This window comes from Podarcis filfolensis, assembly GCF_964270895.1.
Source record: "Podarcis filfolensis genome assembly, chromosome: 12".
Classification (NCBI taxonomy): Eukaryota; Metazoa; Chordata; class Lepidosauria; order Squamata; family Lacertidae; genus Podarcis; species Podarcis filfolensis.
Window position 1 is genome coordinate 39246955 of NC_139614.1, and position 20571 is coordinate 39267525.

Below are 20571 nucleotides of genomic sequence, written 5' to 3' on the forward strand. Positions count from 1 at the left end.
GAGAGCCTAAACGCCCTCCTGAGCAAGGCGGAGAGGAGGGAAGCACGCCCTTGCCATCGCCCATCCTGCGCAGTAGTCTGTGGCGCAGAGAAGGGCAGAGATGGTTGGGGGTAACAAAACTTTTATGCTGGGGGAGGTACAAAAAAAGACCACTCCCGGATTCTGCTAGCGATTGAGCCAGACATGAGCTTTGGGGCTCTTCACTGTAAATAGGCTGCACCAAAATAAAGCCTGTAAAACACAGGTAGGAGTCCTGCCTGGTTACTCTTGAGCAACTGCAACAGCACCTGACAGTAGATGTAAGGGGTGAATCAAATATTGAAATGAGCCGAGAATCAGTAACCCCACTGGTGTGATCATGGGTTCCTTAATCATCAAGGCTGCAACCATGTTATCTCAGATGGGTGGGGTTCACGGTTCCATTGAGACACACTGCAGCCAGCAAATGACCCAAGACAGCAAATGGGTGTGGATGAAGCATGTCAGAATTAGCTGAGCAGCCAAAAAAAAAAATTGATCTAGCAACCTCTCTGTCTTGACTCGATAGAAGGGGCCACAAGTGGTGCAGCGTTTTCATCAGGGAACAACAGGGACAACAAGGAAGAGCCAAAATAGTTTAAGCTGATGTGCTTTCAGAACATAATGAAAGCTCTGCTGGATCAAAGGTCCATGTAGTCTGGCGTTCTGTTCCCACAATGGCCAGACAAGTGCCTAAGGGGAGCCCACAAGAGCACAACGCATCGTTCAAGTTGTATTATACTTCCTTACGGTAACTCTGGAAATGGCTTTCAAACTGGATGAATTAAACATGTTGCATGTATTGTTGGTGGGAGAATTTGAGATGGCATGTTGAGAAGACAGATAAAACTTCGCCCCTCCTGCCATTGACCACTTGAAAATTGCAGAGTGTCTTGGTGGACCACTTAATGATTTCCCTGCCTGTTGCAGCAACTGCAATTGGCTAATCTATGTGCAGTATGATTTTTAGTTGTATTTTTACAGGCACACCAGGAACCACTGGCAAAAAGGGTGGCAAAACTAGTATTTTATTGTACTAGCCAAAGACCATGACAAAACCATACAGACACATATCAAAAGGAAATATATACATATATAAAACCATAAAGGCTCTGCAGAAGCCATCAGAACTGTATATTGTAAGCAAGACTGTAAATGGGGTGCCTCTACAACTTCATACAACATATTTCTATTTAGACATCTGAATCTCCCTTACAGTTTACTGCAATTTTATCCAGTTCCTTCTTCCTGATCTTTTATTGCTGCCAGCACAAAGAGGACCAAATTATAAGTGACTGAGGCATGAGAGTTGCTCAGCAGGCATTGAACCCTCAGTGCCCAGGAGAGACTGCTTTCCTGGACAAAAAAGGGGTTTAGAAAGCATCTCTGGACCACTGGTGATCTGCAGAGCACAGTTTAGGAACCCTGTAATAAAGTTAATAGTGTCTACCGCAGTCTTTAGGCCTTTCATGATTATTTCACGAGAGCACTTCTAATGATTCCTTCAGCCAGCCTTCAAGAACAAGGAATGTCCCCTGAAAAACAGGAAGGGTGGGCACCTAGATTTCTGGGTGTGGAAACTGAAAGCAGTCCTCCAGGCTCACGTGCACAGGCGTCATAATTGGCCACCCAGACAGTCCTGCTGTGATGACTCCTGCCTGCTCAATGGGACCCATGCACAGAAGACTCCTCCTTCTGGAAGCATCCAGATAATACGCGCGGCAAAGGAAGCTTGGGATGGACAGCAAAATCCCTCAGGGATCATTCATGAGACTAGTCAAGATCCAGTTATCTTTGGGATAACCATCGCTTTGATGAGGTAAAATAAAAGCCTGAGAAAACAGGCAGCGGTTAACATGATCGCTTATACACACTTAGAACACCTTAATTTACTTCAGTCAAATTGTGCACTGGGCACAAATCACTAGCTAGTGTTTTATTTCAGTTGGGGAAATTAGAGAATAGATGGAAGTAGAGGCAGACTGTCATTTCCCAAGCAATAGAGTGATAGGGAAGGGAGACCTGTGGCGCTCTGGATGTTGCTGTGCTCCAGCTTCCATCATCCGTCACTCTTGGCCATGCTGCCTGGGGCTGATGGGAGATGGAGTCCAACAGCAGCTATGCAGGTTCCTCAGTCCTGCCCATTCTGTCTAAAGCTTTCCCACGGGTGACGAATATGGGCCACAATTTAGGGATGAACAAATGTTGCTCCAGTTCACCTGTCCTTTGGCTCAAATCTAGCTGGGGCTGATGGAAGTTATAGTCCAAAACATTTCTAGGGCAGTGCATTGGCAGAGGCTGCTTGAGGAAACCTGTGCACAATACACCAGTTGCTCTGAAGAAAAGCACAGAAGAGTCCTGCTGGATCAGGCCAATGGCTCATCTGGCACAGCACTCTATTCTCATCCTGGCCTGTGGAAAGCCAAGAGCATGACCTGAGTGCAATAACATTCTTGGTTTCCAGCAGCTGATACCGCTGGAAAAAATATGTTCCTCATAATGAATATATCTAAGTGTATATGTTACCTTTTCATTTAATAAGATGTCCTGTCCCCATTCTCTCTCTCCACATAGTGCCGAATATAAAAATGTAATTGACATAAATATTATTGATGCAACTGTGGGCAAAATTATTGCAAAGATTTCATGTTTTATTCTTTTCATTTGTATATTTCACAAATAATGTGTTCATCTTGTTGGATTAATAATAATATTGTTTAAGAGCACACACTTTACCCCTTATTCTTGAGGACTAGGAAATTGACCAGGGGCAGGTGAATGAGCCATAAGGTTACCACAGTTAAGGGACAAATAAATGGACGAATAGCAATGGTAGCAGCTTCATCTCTTCACCTCAGACAGCAAAAAAATCTAACACTGGCCCAAAGTCAGAAGGGGAAATTTAAGCAGGTGCAGCATGCCATCAAAGTGTAGGAGTCTGGAAAGGCACCCGTTCCCTGCAACTGTTGTCTTCTGTGGAATTCAGTTGCCCTTTGAAGTTGAACATTATAGAAACACACCTAGTCAATGACCTACTAAGGATGGGGACAGGACCACAGCTTGGTAGTGGAACACATCCCCTGCAGGCAAGGCTCCTCAAATGCAATTCCAGGCATTTCTAAGCAAAGCTGGGGAAGGCCCCCTGTCTGAAATGTGCTGATGCCAAAAGGACCAGTGGTCTGATACATCAGGGGTGGCAAACTCTCAAGAGACTGCGATCTACTTTCAGAATTAAAAACTGGCAGTGATTTATCCCCGTTTTTTAGGGGTTTAGCTCAAAGTTCTTGAGCTTTTTTAGGGAGGAGAAAAGCCCCATGGGGCGGGGGTTAAAGGAAAAGCTTTGGGGGAGCTTCCGGTTTGGGGGGGCTTAAAGGCAAGGGACAAAGGGGTAAAGTCACTCACAAAAAGATCGCTATAGGGGAAAACAGCAACACAGAGAAAGCTCCATCTTTCCCTTCCAGAGATAAGACAGCAATGGAGGGCGGGGTGAGGGGGGGTTAGGAGTCAGTTTTAACAACGCTAAGGAAAGAGAGCCAGGGATCGACCGCGATCTACCAAAACCTCGCGGGGATCTACCAGTAGATCACGATCAACCTGTTGGACTTTCCGGTGATACATCATTATCAGGCAGCGTGTTATAGTGTTTTTTATTTTTATCACATTGCTTCTGTTTTTATCATATTGTTACTTTATAAAGTCCATTCCTACAAAATTCAATCTCATTTCTCAGTTTGGCTGCACGTGTCACTACAAATGGTGCTAAGTGGGCTCAGAATTGAGGATACGTTGCTATTGCTGATATTTCCAGGTGCCTTTTCTATTATTCATATGCAAAGATTTAAGCTCTGTCCTGATGTTTATTTGGACGTAAATTCTGCTTAGTTTAACAGGACTTACCATAATCCTAAATAGATTGGGTTCACTGTAGTACAGTTCAAACGCTCTATCAGCAGCAACTTTGGTGACCCATCCTTAAATAAAGCCAGGATTACTAGAAATTATGGCGTTGGAGCCCTGATGGTGGCTGAGACCAGCATTCAGTTCGGGTCTTAGCACGGTTGTTAGGACAGCCAAACAAATTTATCGACAGGAGTCCCGATGGGCCATTCGCCGCGACAGGTAAAAACGGAGCCTCCCCATTCAGAAGCACTCTATCCGAGAATCTATCGCTTCTTCTCGCGAACCCCGGAGATTTGCCCTCTCCGCGCTCCCGTCGTAGGGAAAAGAACGTTCGCAGCGCGCACGCGCAGGCAAGCCGAGGAATATTGACCCTCGCGTCGCCCCGTCAGGTGCCTCCTGCGTCGCGCGCGCGCGTGCGCAATGCGGGCCCTTCCCGCGCTTCTTTCAGGAATGGCGGCCCCCATGGGGCTAGTGCCTCTTTGGCTCCAGCGCCGGGGTCTGTGCTTCCTCCGCCGCGCCGAGGCCAGGCTGAGGGTCGCCGGGAACCGGTTCAGCTCCACGGAAGCTGCGGCAGCTACGCGGAGCGAGCCGCAGGGCCCCGGCAGCGAGGAAGCGGCGGCAGGTAAAAGGGGTTTCGATTTCTCGGGAGGCCCCTTCCCGCCCGGCCTCGCGTCCCTCCCTCTTTCTTGATGTCTGCCTGCTGCTTAGCAACTTGAGGGGAAAGGCTGAGGGACCCTCGAGGGGGTCAGCAGCGAGGCGAAGCAATGCGCTGGTGGCAGCCGACTTAAGATGGCTTTGAAAAGGGACGAGTGATAAAGCTACCAGTGGCTATAATCTTGAAAGCAGTACAGTGGTACCTCGGGTTAAGTACTTAATTCGTTCTGGAGGTCCGTTCTTAACCTGAAACTGTTCTTAACCTTAAGCACCACTTTAGCTAATGGGGCCTCCTGCTGCTGCCGCACCGCCGGAGCCCGATTTCTGTTCTAATCCTGAAGCAAAGTTCTTAACCTGAAGCACTATTTCTGGGTTAGCAGAGTCTGTAACCGGAAGCGTATGTAACCCGAGGTACCACTGTATCGCCTCCAGGGCACCTGTTGATAGTGTTTTAATATTGCATCCATACAGGGCCGAGCCACCCATGAGGCAACTGCCTCAGGCGGTAGGATCCAACTGGGGCAGCAGATCCCAATGTCAAGCTTTCTCTGTCCCGCCACCACCACTGCCTTGTTCCTGATGTAGATCTTCCCTTGCCTGTTCTTCCCTGGTAGGGATGGAGTTGCCCTTTTCGGGTCCGCTTCAGTTGAACCTATACTGGTGTGGCCAGCCGAGTTGTGCAGCACCAGCAGAGTAGTCCAGCAAAGCTTCACAATCTTCGTCTTTTCCTGTCGTAGGCCTTTCTAGAATTGACAGTGAAGAAAACGCATTGCCCACACGGTTCAGTATAAAGTGTTTTATTGGCTGAAGACAATTCAAATACACTACACACACACACATGCTTCATAAGTTGTATTAATGCATCATAACCTGTACTGCTTACAGGAACTTGGTCTTAGAGGTTAAAGTGAAGAAATTCAAATGCACAGAAAGATTCAAGTTTGAAGAGAGATCCACCACCACCACAAATAGCAATTCACCACCACCACCCACATTGCTGCTGAATGCAGCCATGGCGTTAGACCTGTCAGTGTGCCTGCACAGATTCTGTGGAGAAAGTGGGTATGGATGAGGCCTATGGCCTTGAGCTGTTTCAAGATGCCCACCACAGCTGGCATCCTAACCATGAATAGATTTCAGGTGTTGAGGAAGGGCACCTTGAGAAACAGACCGAGCTGTTGGCGCAATTTTGCGCATATTCCCAAATTACACAAACACCTGTGAATACTAATGTTACTGCAGTCATGTCTCTCTATAGGCATCTGGTTCACCACTATGGAAAGCAGGGTGCGGGCCTTTGGTCTGATCTAGCAGGATTCCTCTTATGTTCTTATACCTGGTGCCTGGGGCTGTTTTCAGTTGAGCATAGTGTGCTTTCACACACACAAACTTTTATGTAGCAAAACAAAAATGCACACAAACTTTTATGTAGGGTTTTTTTTGGGGGGGGTTGTCATGTAGTACGTACCTTTTTGCTTTTAAAAATGAAGTACATGTACTACTATCAGGCTGTAAAACTCTGCTCATATAATCTGTTTCCCCCTCCCTTTCCATCCAGATACTGAAATTAGCACCAGAAAGAAGACATTCAGTAAGATCTTAGCAGAAAGACGAGAGCAGGCACAAAGAACCGTGTTAATTAACTGCCCATCCAAAATCAATGAGAAGAAACTACTCAAATACTTGTCATCTCATGGAAACATTAAGAATCACTTCTTCTATGAAAGTTACGTAAGTATTTTCAGCATTAGCAACTGAATTTGTGTGATTCAAATAGAAAGACCCAAGAGCAGATGGACTTGCGATAACTCATCTGTATCCTTTACAGAAGTGGATAGAATGGAAATTAGTGTTTGGCAGATTTTAAAATACTTGCACACAAAGGTCTCCCAAGGCAACTTACAAAATACAGTTAGTTTCATATACATAGGAGGAACATTTAGCTTTACAGTGGAACCTTGGTTCTCAAATGGCTTATGGTAGTTGACGAACACATCGGCTCCTGAACGCCAAAAACGCCTGGAAGTAAAGTGTTCCAGTTTTTGAACATTTTTCAGAAGCCGAACATCCGACGCGGCTTCGCTTGAGTGCAGGAAGCTCCTTCAGCCAATCGGAAGCCACACCTTGGTTTTCGAATGTTTCGGGAGTCAAACGGACTTCCAGAACGAATTAAGTTTGAGAACCAAGGTACCACTGTAGTCTTAACATGTTAAAAAAAATGAAAAATCATTCTAATGCCCAGCCTATGTTTACAGATAAAATCTGTTATGTATCATACTACATAAATGTTACTATTTCTTCTTTTCTATTACTTCAGGGGATGTATGCAGTAGTAGAATTTTCTGAGACCGACAGTATAGCTTCACTGCAGGATGCTACTGGTTCTGTACAGTTGGTGGATGAGTGTCCTGTTCCATTTAAATCCAGAATTTTTACAATAACATTGAAAAACCCACCAAGCCAAGCTTCCAATCAGACTCCAGTTTACCGTCATAAACAGGCAACTATTCAAGTTGGAGAGCTGCTGACGAACCTATGTAATGCTGACAGTGTAAGTTCATGTTTGCAATTTCTCTTATAAGAAATAAAGCAGCTTTTATTATTGTGTTGAATATGTAACTGAAAAGCTGAATCAGAAACGCTGATCAGAAAGAGGGTGAATGGTTTTTAATGCATGTAGTAAATAGTTCCGTTAATATTTTTGGAAAAATCGGTGCAATACTTGTTAATACAATAGAACTGTTACCAGTGGAATAAATACCAATTTGTGATTTTTCTCCAGATCTTTTAAATAGGACAGGGAATGGTCATGCTTACTGATAATGAAGTAGCTCTTGCATTTTCAGTACTAAGAAGCTGAAAGCAAAATAAAGAACTTCTATGAAGGATTAGATAGTTCATGTTGGTAGTAGCTACTAATTAATCTGGATCATGAAAAACTAAATTTATAAACAGTGCTTCCATTCATGCTTCTGAGAGAGGCAGCAATAATGAATCGTATAATATCAAAATGAATTTTCATGTAAAGAAACTTAACTTTTTCAGAAATCTTGATTCCAGGAATAGGAATCATTAGTGAACTCTCTTTGCATCAAGTTGCCTGGCATGAAATCACCAGCACAGTACAGAGATTTTTAGAGAACACAATCAGTTAACTGAGCCTCACCATTGGCTCACATAAATATCCTAGGACCCACCCAACATTCTTTGTGGTTAAACATTGCAGGAGAAGCCTTGTAGCGTTGGGTAATTTTGTTGTTTGAATAGAACCTTGTGCGCCATTACAGATCATCAAGTTGCAAATTCCTGATAGAATTCTGATGAACTTCCATGCCTCCGGAACCCAATAACTTGCACTCATGTATGTTCTCAGTACATTTAGTGACAAAGTTCATCCATTGTCTTCAAAGTCGATGTTGTGCATTTATTCTGGGTGCAAAGCTATATAGCGTTAACTTATGTCTGTTACAGTGGCTGTGTTTGCACTTTGTAGTAAGCCATAGTTACTGACTTACTGTGACCAAGCAGATTGCTTCTGCTTCACTCCTCCCCAATAGTTTAGCTTTCCAAACATGGTTTGTTAGAAGTGAAACAAACCACGACCCCTGGTTTGGATGTAATGCTAAGCCAAGGATCATGACCTGTTGCTCCCACTCACTAGTTGAGAGGAACAAAGCAGAAACAGTTAGCACATTCACAGTAAACCACCAATTATAATTTAATGACATGTGAACAGGGTGACTTTACATATTTGCTAAATGTATCACTTGGTACACTCGGATAACAGTAGATGTTAGAACTTGAGACGTTCTGATGATTAATATTAGGATGAAAATGTCAGTGGGTTGTGGTGGCTTACAAATTCCATCCCTTTTAATCTTCAATAGTGCACAGTAATTTAGCAAGCCCCAAATAGCAGGAACAATTAAGCCAGTAGGACTACCAAAAGGGGATGTTTTAAGCCAAGTATGTAAGAATTGCTGTATATAGAAGTTACTTGTGTCTTTTCTGAATCTGTTGATCTTCCATTGAACCAGTATCTATTATGTTCAGTGCAGAGAGAAATGATGTTTAAAGGACTTGTATTTAAATAATCTTTATGGATGGATTTGGAAAGAAAGAATGCTGAGTTTACCCTCTGCTTGCTTTATGTTGTAAAGTTGTACCTTGCAGACAATGCAGCTGTTTCTCAACTCTCAAAGGTCACCCAAGTGCCTCACATAACCTGAGATTGAGTTCCCTCTCACCCTTTTTTTGTCGTTGCAGGTGAGCGACCAGTTGTACATGCTCGTAGAGAAGTATCAGCTAACAGAAGAAAACACTAAGCTCCGATTTTTTACCTGCTCTTTAATTCAAGACATTGCAAGTGCTTATTTTCCAGACTGTATTGTGAAGCCCTTTGGCTCTTCTGTGAACAGCTTTGGTAAACTGGGATGTGACTTAGACATGTTTTTGGATCTGGATGCGATCCGAAAAAATGCTACCCAAAGGGTAAGGTCTTTCTCTAACAGCATCCTCCATTGGTTTGTCGTTTGATTAGAATGTGGAATGACTGTTTTGCAATCATGACCATTTTTATTAATTTTAATTATAAAATTTGTTTTAATTGCCATGATGCAAATCAAAGTTGGCTACATCTGCAGCTTTTTTAGTTTGTTTTTGTCATTTTGCGCAGCTGTTACTGAGCTTCCTGAATGCCGTGCATTCATCTTAAGCTGCTTTTTGTGCATCCACGTCTCCCAGTCTTTAAGTATATATACTTACTAGTTTATTCATACAACTGAGCAACAGGTTAGTTCTAAGCTGGAAAAAGCCTACCCTTGCGTGTGTCAGTTATGGCTTCATTTGCCAGACTCCAATCAAATTATCAGAGGATCAAATATTTGTAGGCCTAATCCTTTTCAAACATGAGCTTATAATTTATACATAGCTCCTTGGAGAGCATCTAGTGACATAATCTTCAATTCAGCCATCAGAAGAATTGCATTGCAGTTGATGTGTGAATTAATGTTACAGCTTCAACTCAGATTTACAGCCTGTAACTAAATGGTTTTTTCTTCAAGTACGAAACAACATCATTGCATTGTCTGGTTACCGTGTGTGTGTGTGTGTACTTCCTCTCCCTGCTAAACCCTACTTCCTGGAATTCCCTGACACTAAAATTTGGGGATCCTACAAATTACTCATATTCAAGAGTGCTGTGTACATAGATGGTACTATAAAGACTAATTACCACCATCTCCAAGTGCATGGACCGCCCAGCAGCCATTAGAGCATCACCAGTACCTTGTCCAGTCATTGTGGACAAACGGAAGAGTCCTGCTTATGCTGCAAGTGGTAAAGAAGGCACTGCATTCCAGACCCTAAAGTCAAGGGTGGGAAACCAGTGGCTCTCTGGATGTTTATGGAGCCCAGTGCTCATTATCACCAACCAGTAGTGATGTGGGGTGAGAATATTTTGCGGAGAATATTCTCTGATAGAAAATTCTCCGGAGAATATTCTTCACAAACTGTAAATTCTAATGTAAGAACCAGTTTTACAACCCACATTTTAAAAACCTAGTAAATAATAAGTCAAGCTGAGATTTTAATTATTCCTTTTACTTTAAAAGCTACATTTCATACACACACAACATAATTAGAATTCAAAGTTGATGGTAAATATACAGTTAGTGGCAGGCTTAGTGATTAACGTGAGTCATTCCCATTGAATTTTCAATTTCAAGTTTCGTGCAAAAAATCAAAGAATGTGAACCCCCTGCATTGCCCCATTGAATAAAAGTATCTGTACAGTTTTTGGTTGCCATCTGAACAAGTTTACCCATGAATAAACATGTATATTAACTATTTATATCATTTTCAATTCATTAAAATGAGTATTTCCCTATTTTAAATGAAAATTCTCTAATATTCTTGTTAATCGAGAATATTCTCCAAAAGATTTTTCTCGAGAATTTAACACCACTACCAACCAACGGGGTCAAAGGTCAGGGATGATGGATTCAGGGAGTCCAGCAACCTGTGAAGGGCTACAGCTTCCCCACCCTGCCCTAAACTTTTGACAGCATTTAGTGCTTTTGTCAGCGTCACCCACAAAACAGTCTGCTCTCATGCATCTTTGCTTTCTGCAATGAAAATGGGACTTGGGTGCCTGTTCCATGTGCTGCATTGCAGCCGGTGGCCACGTTAACAGGCTCCTGGACAATAAATGCACAAGTACAGGAAGGGTTAAACACAGTGTCCACACGGGGATAAGCAAACTAAGCAGGTTTGTTCCAGGCAGCTGCAAAGCCGTGTACATTTCCTCTATGCAATTAGCCAATCTTATCTCAAACGGCAGCATATGCAAACTGTAGTAATGCGGTTCACGGTTCCATTTTTCTCATGACAGTATAATAAAATGCTGCCCATCAGCACAAAGGAGTCCCAGATATACCACTTCCTCCTTTTGCGTAATTTTGCCAGAGTGTATTGGCCAACGCTGCCTTGTTTTGCTCATGTAAACAGAGGCTGTGTGCTTAAAAACCATTTCCCCGTCACATGTGGGAAAGCCCTGACTTTCTCCAGGTTGGTTTTTCTCTCTACTGAGAGAACTGGCTCAGTTTCAGTCTTTGCCTTGAGGCAGCTTTTCTTGTCATGGATATGGATGGTGCATGTGTTTCTAATGTCAGAGCATTTCTTTAACAGCATTGCTTTTATATAAAAAAAGTTAAATCTCTTCCTCTGAAGGGTCCATTAGAGCTGGACATGATTCAGACTGGCTGGGCTCCAAGGGGTTGCATGCGGCATGTCTCTGTCCTTTCTCCTGCTGCAGCCTCCATATGCCCCTCTCCCTCCCAAGCTGAAGCAGCATCTAGGGCAAGCCAGGACAAGTTAGTGGAAACCAGGTAGAAGTGGGGCTCTTTGGATCCTGGACATTTAATTTTAGGGATATAGCTGCTCTTCCCTGCTTCATATAACACCAGTGCTCCGAGATATGCATTGGTCGCTGATTTGCTACCAAGCCAAGTTCCAGGTGTTACTGTTAGTACAAAAGTAAAGGGACCCCTGACCATTAGGTCCAGTCGTGTCCGACTCTGGGGTTGCGGCGCTCATCTCGCTTTATTGGCCGAGGAAGCCGGCGTACAGCTTCCGGGTCATGTGGCCAGCATGACTAAGCTGCTTCTGGCAAACCAGAGCAGCGCACGGAAACGCCGTTTACCTTCCCGCCGGAGCGGTACCTATTTATCTACTTGCACTTTGACGTGCTTTCGAACTGCTAGGTGGGCAGGAGCAGGGACCGAGCAACAGGAGCTCACCCCATCGCAGGGATTCGAACCGCCAACCTTCTGATCAGCAAGTCCTAGGCTCTGTGGTTTAACCCACAGCGCCACCTGTGTCCCTACTGTATACTATTATACTATATTTGTATACTATTAGTATACAAAGCCCTTAACAACTTGGGGACAGTTTGCTTGCAAGATATGCCCACTCAACAGCTTTGATTGGCAGAACTGGCACTGTTACAGATGCCATGTAATACCCATTCCACATTTGTAAGGACTCAATCTTTTAGTGTGGTGGCACCTACACTTTGGAACTCCCTGCCTATTGATATCAGCCAGGCGCCTTCACTGTAGTCTTTGCTAAAAACATGTTGTTTAGACAGGCCTACCGAGATATCTAGAATGCCAATATGTTTCTAGATTATTGCTGGTTTTAAGTTTTTGAATGTTTTCATTGTTTTTACTAATAATTGTACAGTCATAACTTGGTTCTCAAATGGAATCCATTCCGGAAGTCCGTTCGACTTCCAAAAACGTTCGAAATCCAAGGCGCGGCTTTCAATCGGCTGCAGGAGCTTCCTGCACTCAATAGGAAGCCAGATTGGACATTCAGCTTCCCAAAAACGTTCGCAAACTGGAACACGCACTTCCGGGTTTGCGGCATTCGTGAGCCAAAACGTTCGAGTCGCAAGGTATTCGAGAACCAAGGTATGACTGTATTGTTTATTCCTTTTTTGTAAACCAATTTGAAGTTCTTTTTTACAATCAAGCAGTATAAAAATTATGTTAATTAAATAAAACACATCTTTCGAGTTCTAGGTGTGTAACAATAATATTTTGCTCATTGGGGGGGGGAAGACTAAAAAGAGGCAAGTCGGTAGAAGATGCAGGTGACAATCCTAATTTTCAAGTGCTCATCATCTTATACAAATTTCTGAAGAGGACGCTGTGTCGGGGCTTGCCTTTGTTTTGAACGTTTGACTTATTCTGTCTCTTTTGTGTTAGAAAACAGGTCCCTTCAACATAGATTATCTAATGAAGAGAGTACCTTCTGAACGAATAGCAACGCAGAGGACCCTTTATGTGATTGGTGAATTTATTGATAACTTTGGCCCTGGGTGTGTCGGTGTCCAAAAAATACTTAATGCTCGCTGTCCGTTGGTACGATTTTCTCATCAGCCTTCAGGATTTCAGTGTGACTTGACAGCTAATAATAGGTAAGCATTTTCAAATGTACATCCTATCGTCCAGGAAACTCAGGGCAAGGGCAGCCAGAAATACCCAGTAAGCTTAGTGATGTCTTTCCCGCCTGGTTCTGCATCCATTGCACCAGAGAAAGGGAACCAGGTAATCTCCAGCTGGTGGGCTCTTAACTCCCATCAACCCCAGTCAATGCAGCTAATTGTCAGGGATCATGGGAGTTGTAGTTTATCAACAGCTGGAAGACTGCAGATTCCCCACCCATACACTATACAGTATACCACACCATATTGGGTTTAGATATGGATGCATAAGTGGCTATAGAGTGGCAGTGTACATCAGCATTCTAGAGCGGGAGCTGGCAAAACGCAGATTGGGATCTGCTAGCATCTCTCCCCTTCCCCCCTTTATTCCTCACCCCACTCCAGCAATGGAGACTGAGATTGTTTTGACCAAGCAAAGCTGGATTATCAAACAGGCCAGCAAAGTCCTGGCCTAGGGCCTCTGTCCATCGTAATGTGGCATTGGTGCAGCCTGCAAATTTCTCCCTAAAAAATTACAGGTAAACGGGCCCCTTCTCAACAGGGCCTGTGATGTTCATAATTAGGTGCTGGTTTTGACAATGATGACAGCGCTAAAGGGGGTGGGAAAGGTCTGTTACGTTGTCCACCAAGACTAACAGCAGTTTTCAAGTGGTCTGCTGAGAGAAACCACTTGAGAACCGCTGGAAAAAGTATACAGATGGGCATTAGTGTTGAGATATTAAAGAAAACTTTGTTTTTTCACTTGATGACCAGTAGGGGGAGCAGGCTTCTTAGTAATAACATTTCTGGCACAGTTTCTTTTTTTCGCCCTTTGAGCATTTTTCCTTTCCTTTCTAAATTTCATGTATAGGGGAAATACCAATCGAATGAATACTTTACAGTTGCCTTTATAATAAACCACAGGAGACACCTGTGTTGATGTTTTCTTGACCAGATTAGCATTTGTGAACTTTGCCATGTTGAGTTCTCTGTGCCAGACAAAAGCTATTGTTTTGCCCTCTGCAAAGAAAGATCACAGTGCTTCTGTGTTACCACTCATGTCTGACCCTGTCTGCCAGTCCTCCCTGAAGCCTCCTGATACCGTTTCAGATGGCCTTAGTTGCTTCCCTCTTTACCCTTCTGAGTGACAGCCCTATTCTTATGAGGAGAAATAGTGGGTGAAATCTAACTAAGTTCTACTCAAAGTTGAAATTAATAACCCTGCGTTAGCCATGGACATTAATTTCTCTGAGTATGTCTAGCATTGGATACAACCTAGTATCTCTTAAAGGGTCCACTTCTGGGTTGCAGAGCAGATATACTAATAAGCACAATGCCCTCTGCCTTTCTAAAGTTTGCATCTCTCCTGATAAGTCATCTCAGAGAACATCATACATTGAGAATTGTGATTCTGTGTTGATTTGACGCTTCAGCAATAAACCAGCAAAGGTTTATGCAAGCCTTACAGTTGTAGATCCTTTGTCTCCTGTGAAACAGTCTGTTGCCATTTCTTTAAAAAGGATGCATGCTCCCAGTTTTCCTGTTGGCAGGGGCTCTCCTCACACCCTCATGTGTTGCACTTATAAGTTGTTGACATTCTATATTGTCCCTTTGACCCTCTTCCATTCCTTTTCCAACAGAATTGCCCTAAAAAGCTCTGAGCTCCTATATATCTACGGCAGCCTCGACCCGCGTGTGAGAGCTCTGGTGTTCAGTGTGCGGTGCTGGGCACGGGTCCAAGCCATAACCAGCAGCATTCCTGGCCCCTGGATTACTAATTTCTCGCTCACGATGATGGTCTTGTTTTTTCTGCAAAGAAGAAAGCCCCCCATCATTCCAACTTTGGATCAGCTGAAGGAGCTAGCTGGTAAGAGGGAGGATTTGACAAACATGTGCAGGTGGAATAATAATTATAAGATATTTCTCCTGCCCTTCCTCCGGAAGGGACCCAGAGCAGATACAACAAAGCAGAAAAGACAATGCACTTTAAAAAACAACAACAAAATGCAAAACCAGATATCCTCACAGCTAAGTTTCACAGTTCCCAGCACTAGCTGCAGTTCCCAGACAGTCTTCAAGGGCAGCCCCAGATGAAGCACATTGCAGTAGTCCAAAAGGGGGGGGGTCATTGGCATGATTGACTGAGGCCAGGTTATCCCAGTCCATAAATGGCCAGAGCTAGGCATAAGCACTTGTAGCCACAAAAGCTGCTTGGCAGTCCAGTTACAGATTTAAATTGAGGGACTACTTCCAGACTATGCACCTGTTCCTTCAGGGAGAGTCTAACCCTACCCAGGACTTCACAGTGGTTGCTATTTGTTTTTTAGTTGATAAAAGCAATGGAAGGAGGGTAAAAGTTAAGCATTGCAAATTGGAGCAGTTGCTTGGATTATGCACCACTTTCTACCTCTGCCTTTCCAAAAGGAGAGGCCACTGTTAGGAGCAATGAGTACCTTGCTTACTCATTCGGGCATTCAAGGGGTAGTGTGTGTATTTGTTGCTGTTTCAGTTGTATTGCCTTTTCATATGCTGTATCCCACCCTGGGACCTTCCAGTGAAGTGTGAGTAAGAGATATAAATAATCATTGTCTTTTGTCTGTGCCTGAATTGTTTTAATGCTGAAGTGCTTGAACGGTTATTTTTATAATTTGTCACACACTAATTTCTATGCGATTCACTTCATCCCTTATCAAATTCTATAGTGTCCATATGTGATAGTTCAAAAGTGTTTCTTTTTTGTTTCAGATGCAGAAGATAAGCACGTGATTGAAGGTCACGACTGTACCTTCATTAGTGACTTGAACAAAATTAAGCCCACAGAAAACACAGAAACCCTAGGTAAGAAGGCCCCCTTGTAAATCTTTTCACCAGTCAGATCTGAACTTGGGTCTCTTCTTTCCTTACTGTGTTTCCCCCCCTTTTTTCCAGATGTACTGCTGAGTGACTTCTTTGAATACTTTGGAAATTTTCATTTTAACAAGTATTCACTAAATATCAGGAAGGTAAAAGTATTTAACTTTCACACCCTTGCAGGGTTTATTGCCAGTCTTTACGTTAATGTATGAAAATGTCTTAATATTGGAGACGGGGTAGGGGGAGCAAAATTGATATTAGTAATTGTTCCTGCTTTGCTGTGTTGCTATGACTGTATTGTGCAGCCAGGATGGGTTGGCATTCAATTCAGAAATCTCCAAATGTATTATTTGGGTGAGAGAGGGGCTGTTTGCTGAATGGATGTGGGTGGCTTGTGACATTTTTTGAGCGGCCATATTGGGAGAACATTTTAATACCTTGCTAGTTCCCTGCTATGTTGGATCTAAATGGGCCTTGCTGGCTATAGCCTTAGGACAAAGCATCTAAGGCCACCCCTGGTTTTTTGGTTTTTTTGCTGGTGCACAGACTCCTTGGGCTTATTCACAGATGGGGGCAAAAACTTGAATCTTTTCTCCTCTTGTCAGTTACAGTGGTGCCTCGCAAGACAAAATTCATCCGTTCCGCGAGTCTCTTCGTCTTGCGGTTTTTTCGTCTTGCGAAGCACGGCTATTAGCGGCTTAGCAGTTATTAACGGCTTAGCAGCTTAGCGGCTATTAACGGCTTAGCGGCTTTAAGAAAAAGGAAACAAACTCGCAAGACGTTTCGTCTTGCGAAGCAAGCCCATAGGGAAAATCGTCTTGCGAAGCGGCGCAAAAACCGAAAAACCCTTTTGTCTTGCGCGTTTTTCGTTTTGCGAGGCATTCGTCTTGCGGGGCACCACTGTATTGTGAGTGAAAGAAATATGCAAATATGAATTTTGCTGTGTTTGAGTATGTGGAAATTGCTGCCTTTCCGCTCTTGAACTGTCCCTCTGAACCCAGTTCATTGTCTCTGCCACCACAGTCCTGGCTTGCCCATCAAAATGCTTCTCTAAGGACACAGCATATTGCCTGTGTTCTGTACTACAGGGGTAGGCAAAGTCAGGATTGTTGGTGTCTTTTGCTAGATCTGCAAACCAGAGCTTGGCAGAAAAGATATTCTGCTAATATTGTAGAACAGGGTGCCTCTGAGTATATTCTATGCCTAGATATCTCCCCCCACCCACCCCCAGGACTAGAACTGAACTGAGCACTCAGACCTTTCACACACGAATCCATTTCTGGTTAGCTTACTTCATTTCAGCAGTCTTCTATAAGCAAGAAAAGCCATTACATTTCTGGGAGTTGGAAACTCTTGCTCATCTACTGCAACTTACCAGAGATCCACCAGTAGATCCCGATCTCCCTTCTGCATACCTTTGCATAGAAACACCTGCTTTTCTTTTGAAAGACCCAGTAAATGGGTGGTGGTGGTAGCAGTTTTGGACTTTGCATGGGTTTCTGCTTATTTACGCTTGCCTCGGGGCAGTCAGTAATACACGGTGCACATGTTAAATGATTTTTGTTTCACCACTGCCCTTTTTTTCCAAATATACAGGGGAAAGAGCAAAACAAGCCAGAAGCGTCTGCTCTTCACATACAGAACCCCTTTGAACAAAACCTTAATATCAGCAAGAACGTAAATGCAACGCAGCTTGAAAGATTTGTCAGTTTGGCCAGAGAGAGCGCCTGGCTTTTGCAGCAGACGGGGAAGGGTCCGTCCAGCAGCAACCAGCGCTGGGGACTGGCAGCCCTTCTCCTAACATCAGCAGGAAATAATGCCAGCAAGGGTACGAGAAGGAAGAGGGGACCAGCCAGCGAACGGATCAAGGGCTTGTTGGAATCCTTGAAGCTTAACGCTGAGAATGGGAAGAGGCCTTTTAGTACTCGGGCATAGTAGTTTCTGCAGCATCAACGATGATTGAATGGCTCCGTATCTCTTGAGCATCCTGGTTTCTGCATGGAATGAAAAGGTAGTCGTAGCAGCGCAGCCTTCAGGTCTTCTGCAACTGGGGAGGTTGATATGCTGAATCTCCTCTTGCTCTACTTGACTGTTTGTGCTGCTCTTTCGGTTGAGAAATATCCAATTTTTTATGAATTAAGTTTATACTCAGTAGCGATCGGAAAGGCACGAACAAAGGATCTGAGAATCTGGGCCTTGGAAATATTATTGGTTAAATAAGAGAGGGGGGAAATGTACAGCAAACCTCTTCCTTCTGGGAACAGCTTGCACCTGCCAAGCACACTAATGCACAGCAAACCATTGTAGCCAAAGTACCTATATACGTTTTTGTAACCACACCCATAAACGATGCAAGGTGAAATAAAGTGAGCAAGGCAGAGTAGTTGCATGTAGTGCTGCTGTTGTGGAAGTCTTCAGTGCTTAAGAAGAAAAGTGTTTGTGAGCTTCAGTATGAGAACAAATACTGCAGATGATGCCTTTGTAGAAGCTGCCTTTGTGCATCCAAAACAAAAAACAGCGCTTTAAGTTTTTAAACACAATATTACCATTACCTTACTGTCATGTTGTCTCTGTATTTGAAATCTTCATTTAATTTTAATACTTGAAAGGTTTGGGAAGTTGAAATCCAGGAGGACTGCAGCCTGTGTTGTTGATACTGCCTGGAACTTGTATTAACCTGCGTTGAAAGCTCTGAATCGAGCTGTCACGGACCTTCCTGTGAATTTGCAGTTCTTTTTTGTTGGTGTAATCTAAGGACTCATTACGTGTGCAGGAGCCCAAAGCACAGCACACACAGCTCCTGCAAATTTAACAGCTTTCCCATTGAGCTCCATGTTGCAGGGTGGCACAGATCCAAGTACGCATCCCTGAATTCATTTGTGCTGTGCCTTTTGCGTACATGTGTGATTACGCGCACAAACCTCTTCCTTTTTTTTTGCTGGGGGGGTGTTGCTTAATATTTTTGTAGGTGGCTGCTGTGCTTAACAACTCACTCCATCTCCCCTCTGTTTCAGCGTTGTCCTTATTTCTGACTTTCTCCCTCTCAAAATCACTCCTTTCACTTTGGAGACCTGTCACTTTGACTGCTCTTCTTCCTGCTGGAATGGCATTCTTGTCAGCCTGAAATAAATGGATGGTGACTGGCCTTCCAGACTCTGGTAGGCAGCTCAGCTCCTCTAATGAATAATGGGGAACCATTCATATGAAATAATATTACCCCTTTTTTCTATTTTAAAAAAGGCCAATTTTTCCTTTGACGATTTAACAGGCTTCTAAGGCTGCAGTGTGAAACTAAAAGGCACATGATAAAAATGAATCAAGAGTGAAATGTTTAGCCTACTGCCTCCATCCTCTTAGTTTGTGTTAGTTATCCTGCTTGCTTTCCAAATCTTTGCATTGCTATCAAAGTGCCATATGGTGGTCTCCCCCCCCCCCCAAATGCATGTGGATGGCTTCTGAAGCGCCTGAAATCAAGGGGGAGGAATGAGGTGGAGCCAGTCCACTGCTTGTCACTGAGTAGGAGAGGAGCCTGGCTGGCTGGAGACCAGCATCCTGTTTCTGACAGTGGACAGCCAAATTCTTCTGGGTATTTCACAGGAGGGCATAAAGGCTGCAGTCTTCCCCTGCTTCCAAGCAGCAGCAGTGCAAATTTATGGAGTATGGGGTCCAATTCCATTTTAAAGCCATCTACAAGCCTGTGGGCAAGTAACCTTCCATTCTGGGTGGAGCTGTGATTTCTTTGGCCTCCCCTGAATCTAGGAGCATAGAGACCTACCTGCCTTACATTGAGCCAGACCATGGTTCCAGCCAGCTCAGGATTGTCTACACTGACTGGCAGCAGTTTCAGGTAGGTTTCTCTCCCAGCCCTACCTGGAGATACCTGGGGGTTAAACCTGGGACCTTCAGCATGCAGAGCAGACACTCTGTCACCTGAGCTGCAGCCTTTCCTGCTGCCAGTCTGTTTCATTGGGCAGCCTTGATTTCAGGAGAAAAATAATACACTCGCACCAGGTATAATTGTATAATCCTTTATCATGTGATCCCTGCATTGCAGCAGGTTAGGCTAGGTGGGCCCTAAGGGTGCTTTCCAACTCTGCAATTCTGTGGTCATGTACTCTGTCCATTTTTTAGAAAATAATGATAATAAATTAAAACTGAGTGACCTTTCTCCGTAGGAAAGGTGCTCCAATCTCTTGATTAATTTAGTTGTCCTTTTCTGTACTTCCGTCATCCTTACAATGTCCTCATTGGAATGGGGGCAATCTGAACTGTGCACAGTATTCCAAACGCAACTGGCAACCTGGTTTTTATATACGCGCATAATTGTATTGTGGTGTTTCAATCCTTTTCCTGAAAAATATCCAACCTGGCATTTGCACCGAGTTGATCTTTTCCTAGGGCCACCTATGATGACTCCGAGTTCACTTTCCCGACCCCTTCAGACATCACTCTGTATGTGAAGTCAGCTGACTAACCAAGATGCATCGTATCACTATTTACATTGGATCTCATTTGGCATTATGCTTCTCATTCACCCCCAGAGGCATACTCCATTGTCTCTCAAGACAGGCAGATGCCAACAACATCTGGGTTGCTATGCACCAAGCACAGTGGCAGCCTCCACAGCAGGGGTCAGCCTCCAGCCTTCAGGTCCAGCT

General features: G+C 43.9%; 1 protein-coding gene and 1 long non-coding RNA gene across 2 annotated transcripts; one reads left to right on the forward strand and one right to left on the reverse strand.

Moving 5' to 3' along the window:
• Positions 1-1030: 1030 nt before the first annotated feature.
• On the reverse strand, positions 1031-4324 carry LOC310746317. The gene is made up of 2 exons (XR_014540621.1): positions 3916-4324; positions 1031-2430 (listed from the first exon to the last, which is right to left on the reverse strand). It is a non-coding gene; the product is annotated as an uncharacterized lncRNA (long non-coding RNA).
• Positions 4320-20114, forward strand: MTPAP (mitochondrial poly(A) polymerase). Its single transcript, XM_083579711.1, has 9 exons — positions 4320-4540; positions 6131-6303; positions 6890-7123; positions 8839-9063; positions 12843-13054; positions 14701-14927; positions 15806-15898; positions 15989-16062; positions 17510-20114. The coding sequence occupies exons 1-9, from the start codon at positions 4339-4341 to the stop codon at positions 17846-17848; spliced, it is 1779 nt and encodes a 592-aa protein (XP_083435837.1). The 5' UTR covers positions 4320-4338; the 3' UTR covers positions 17849-20114.
• Positions 20115-20571: the final 457 nt, after the last annotated feature.

Coding starts and splice junctions, on each gene's coding strand:
- MTPAP (XM_083579711.1), top strand. CDS start 4,339: ATGCGGGCCCTTCCCGCGCTTCTTTCAGGAATGGCGGCCCCCATGGGG. Junction 7,124..8,838: donor ACCTATGTAATGCTGACAGT/GTAAGTTCATGT, acceptor TTGTCGTTGCAG/GTGAGCGACCAGTTGTACAT. Junction 9,064..12,842: donor GAAAAAATGCTACCCAAAGG/GTAAGGTCTTTC, acceptor CTTTTGTGTTAG/AAAACAGGTCCCTTCAACAT.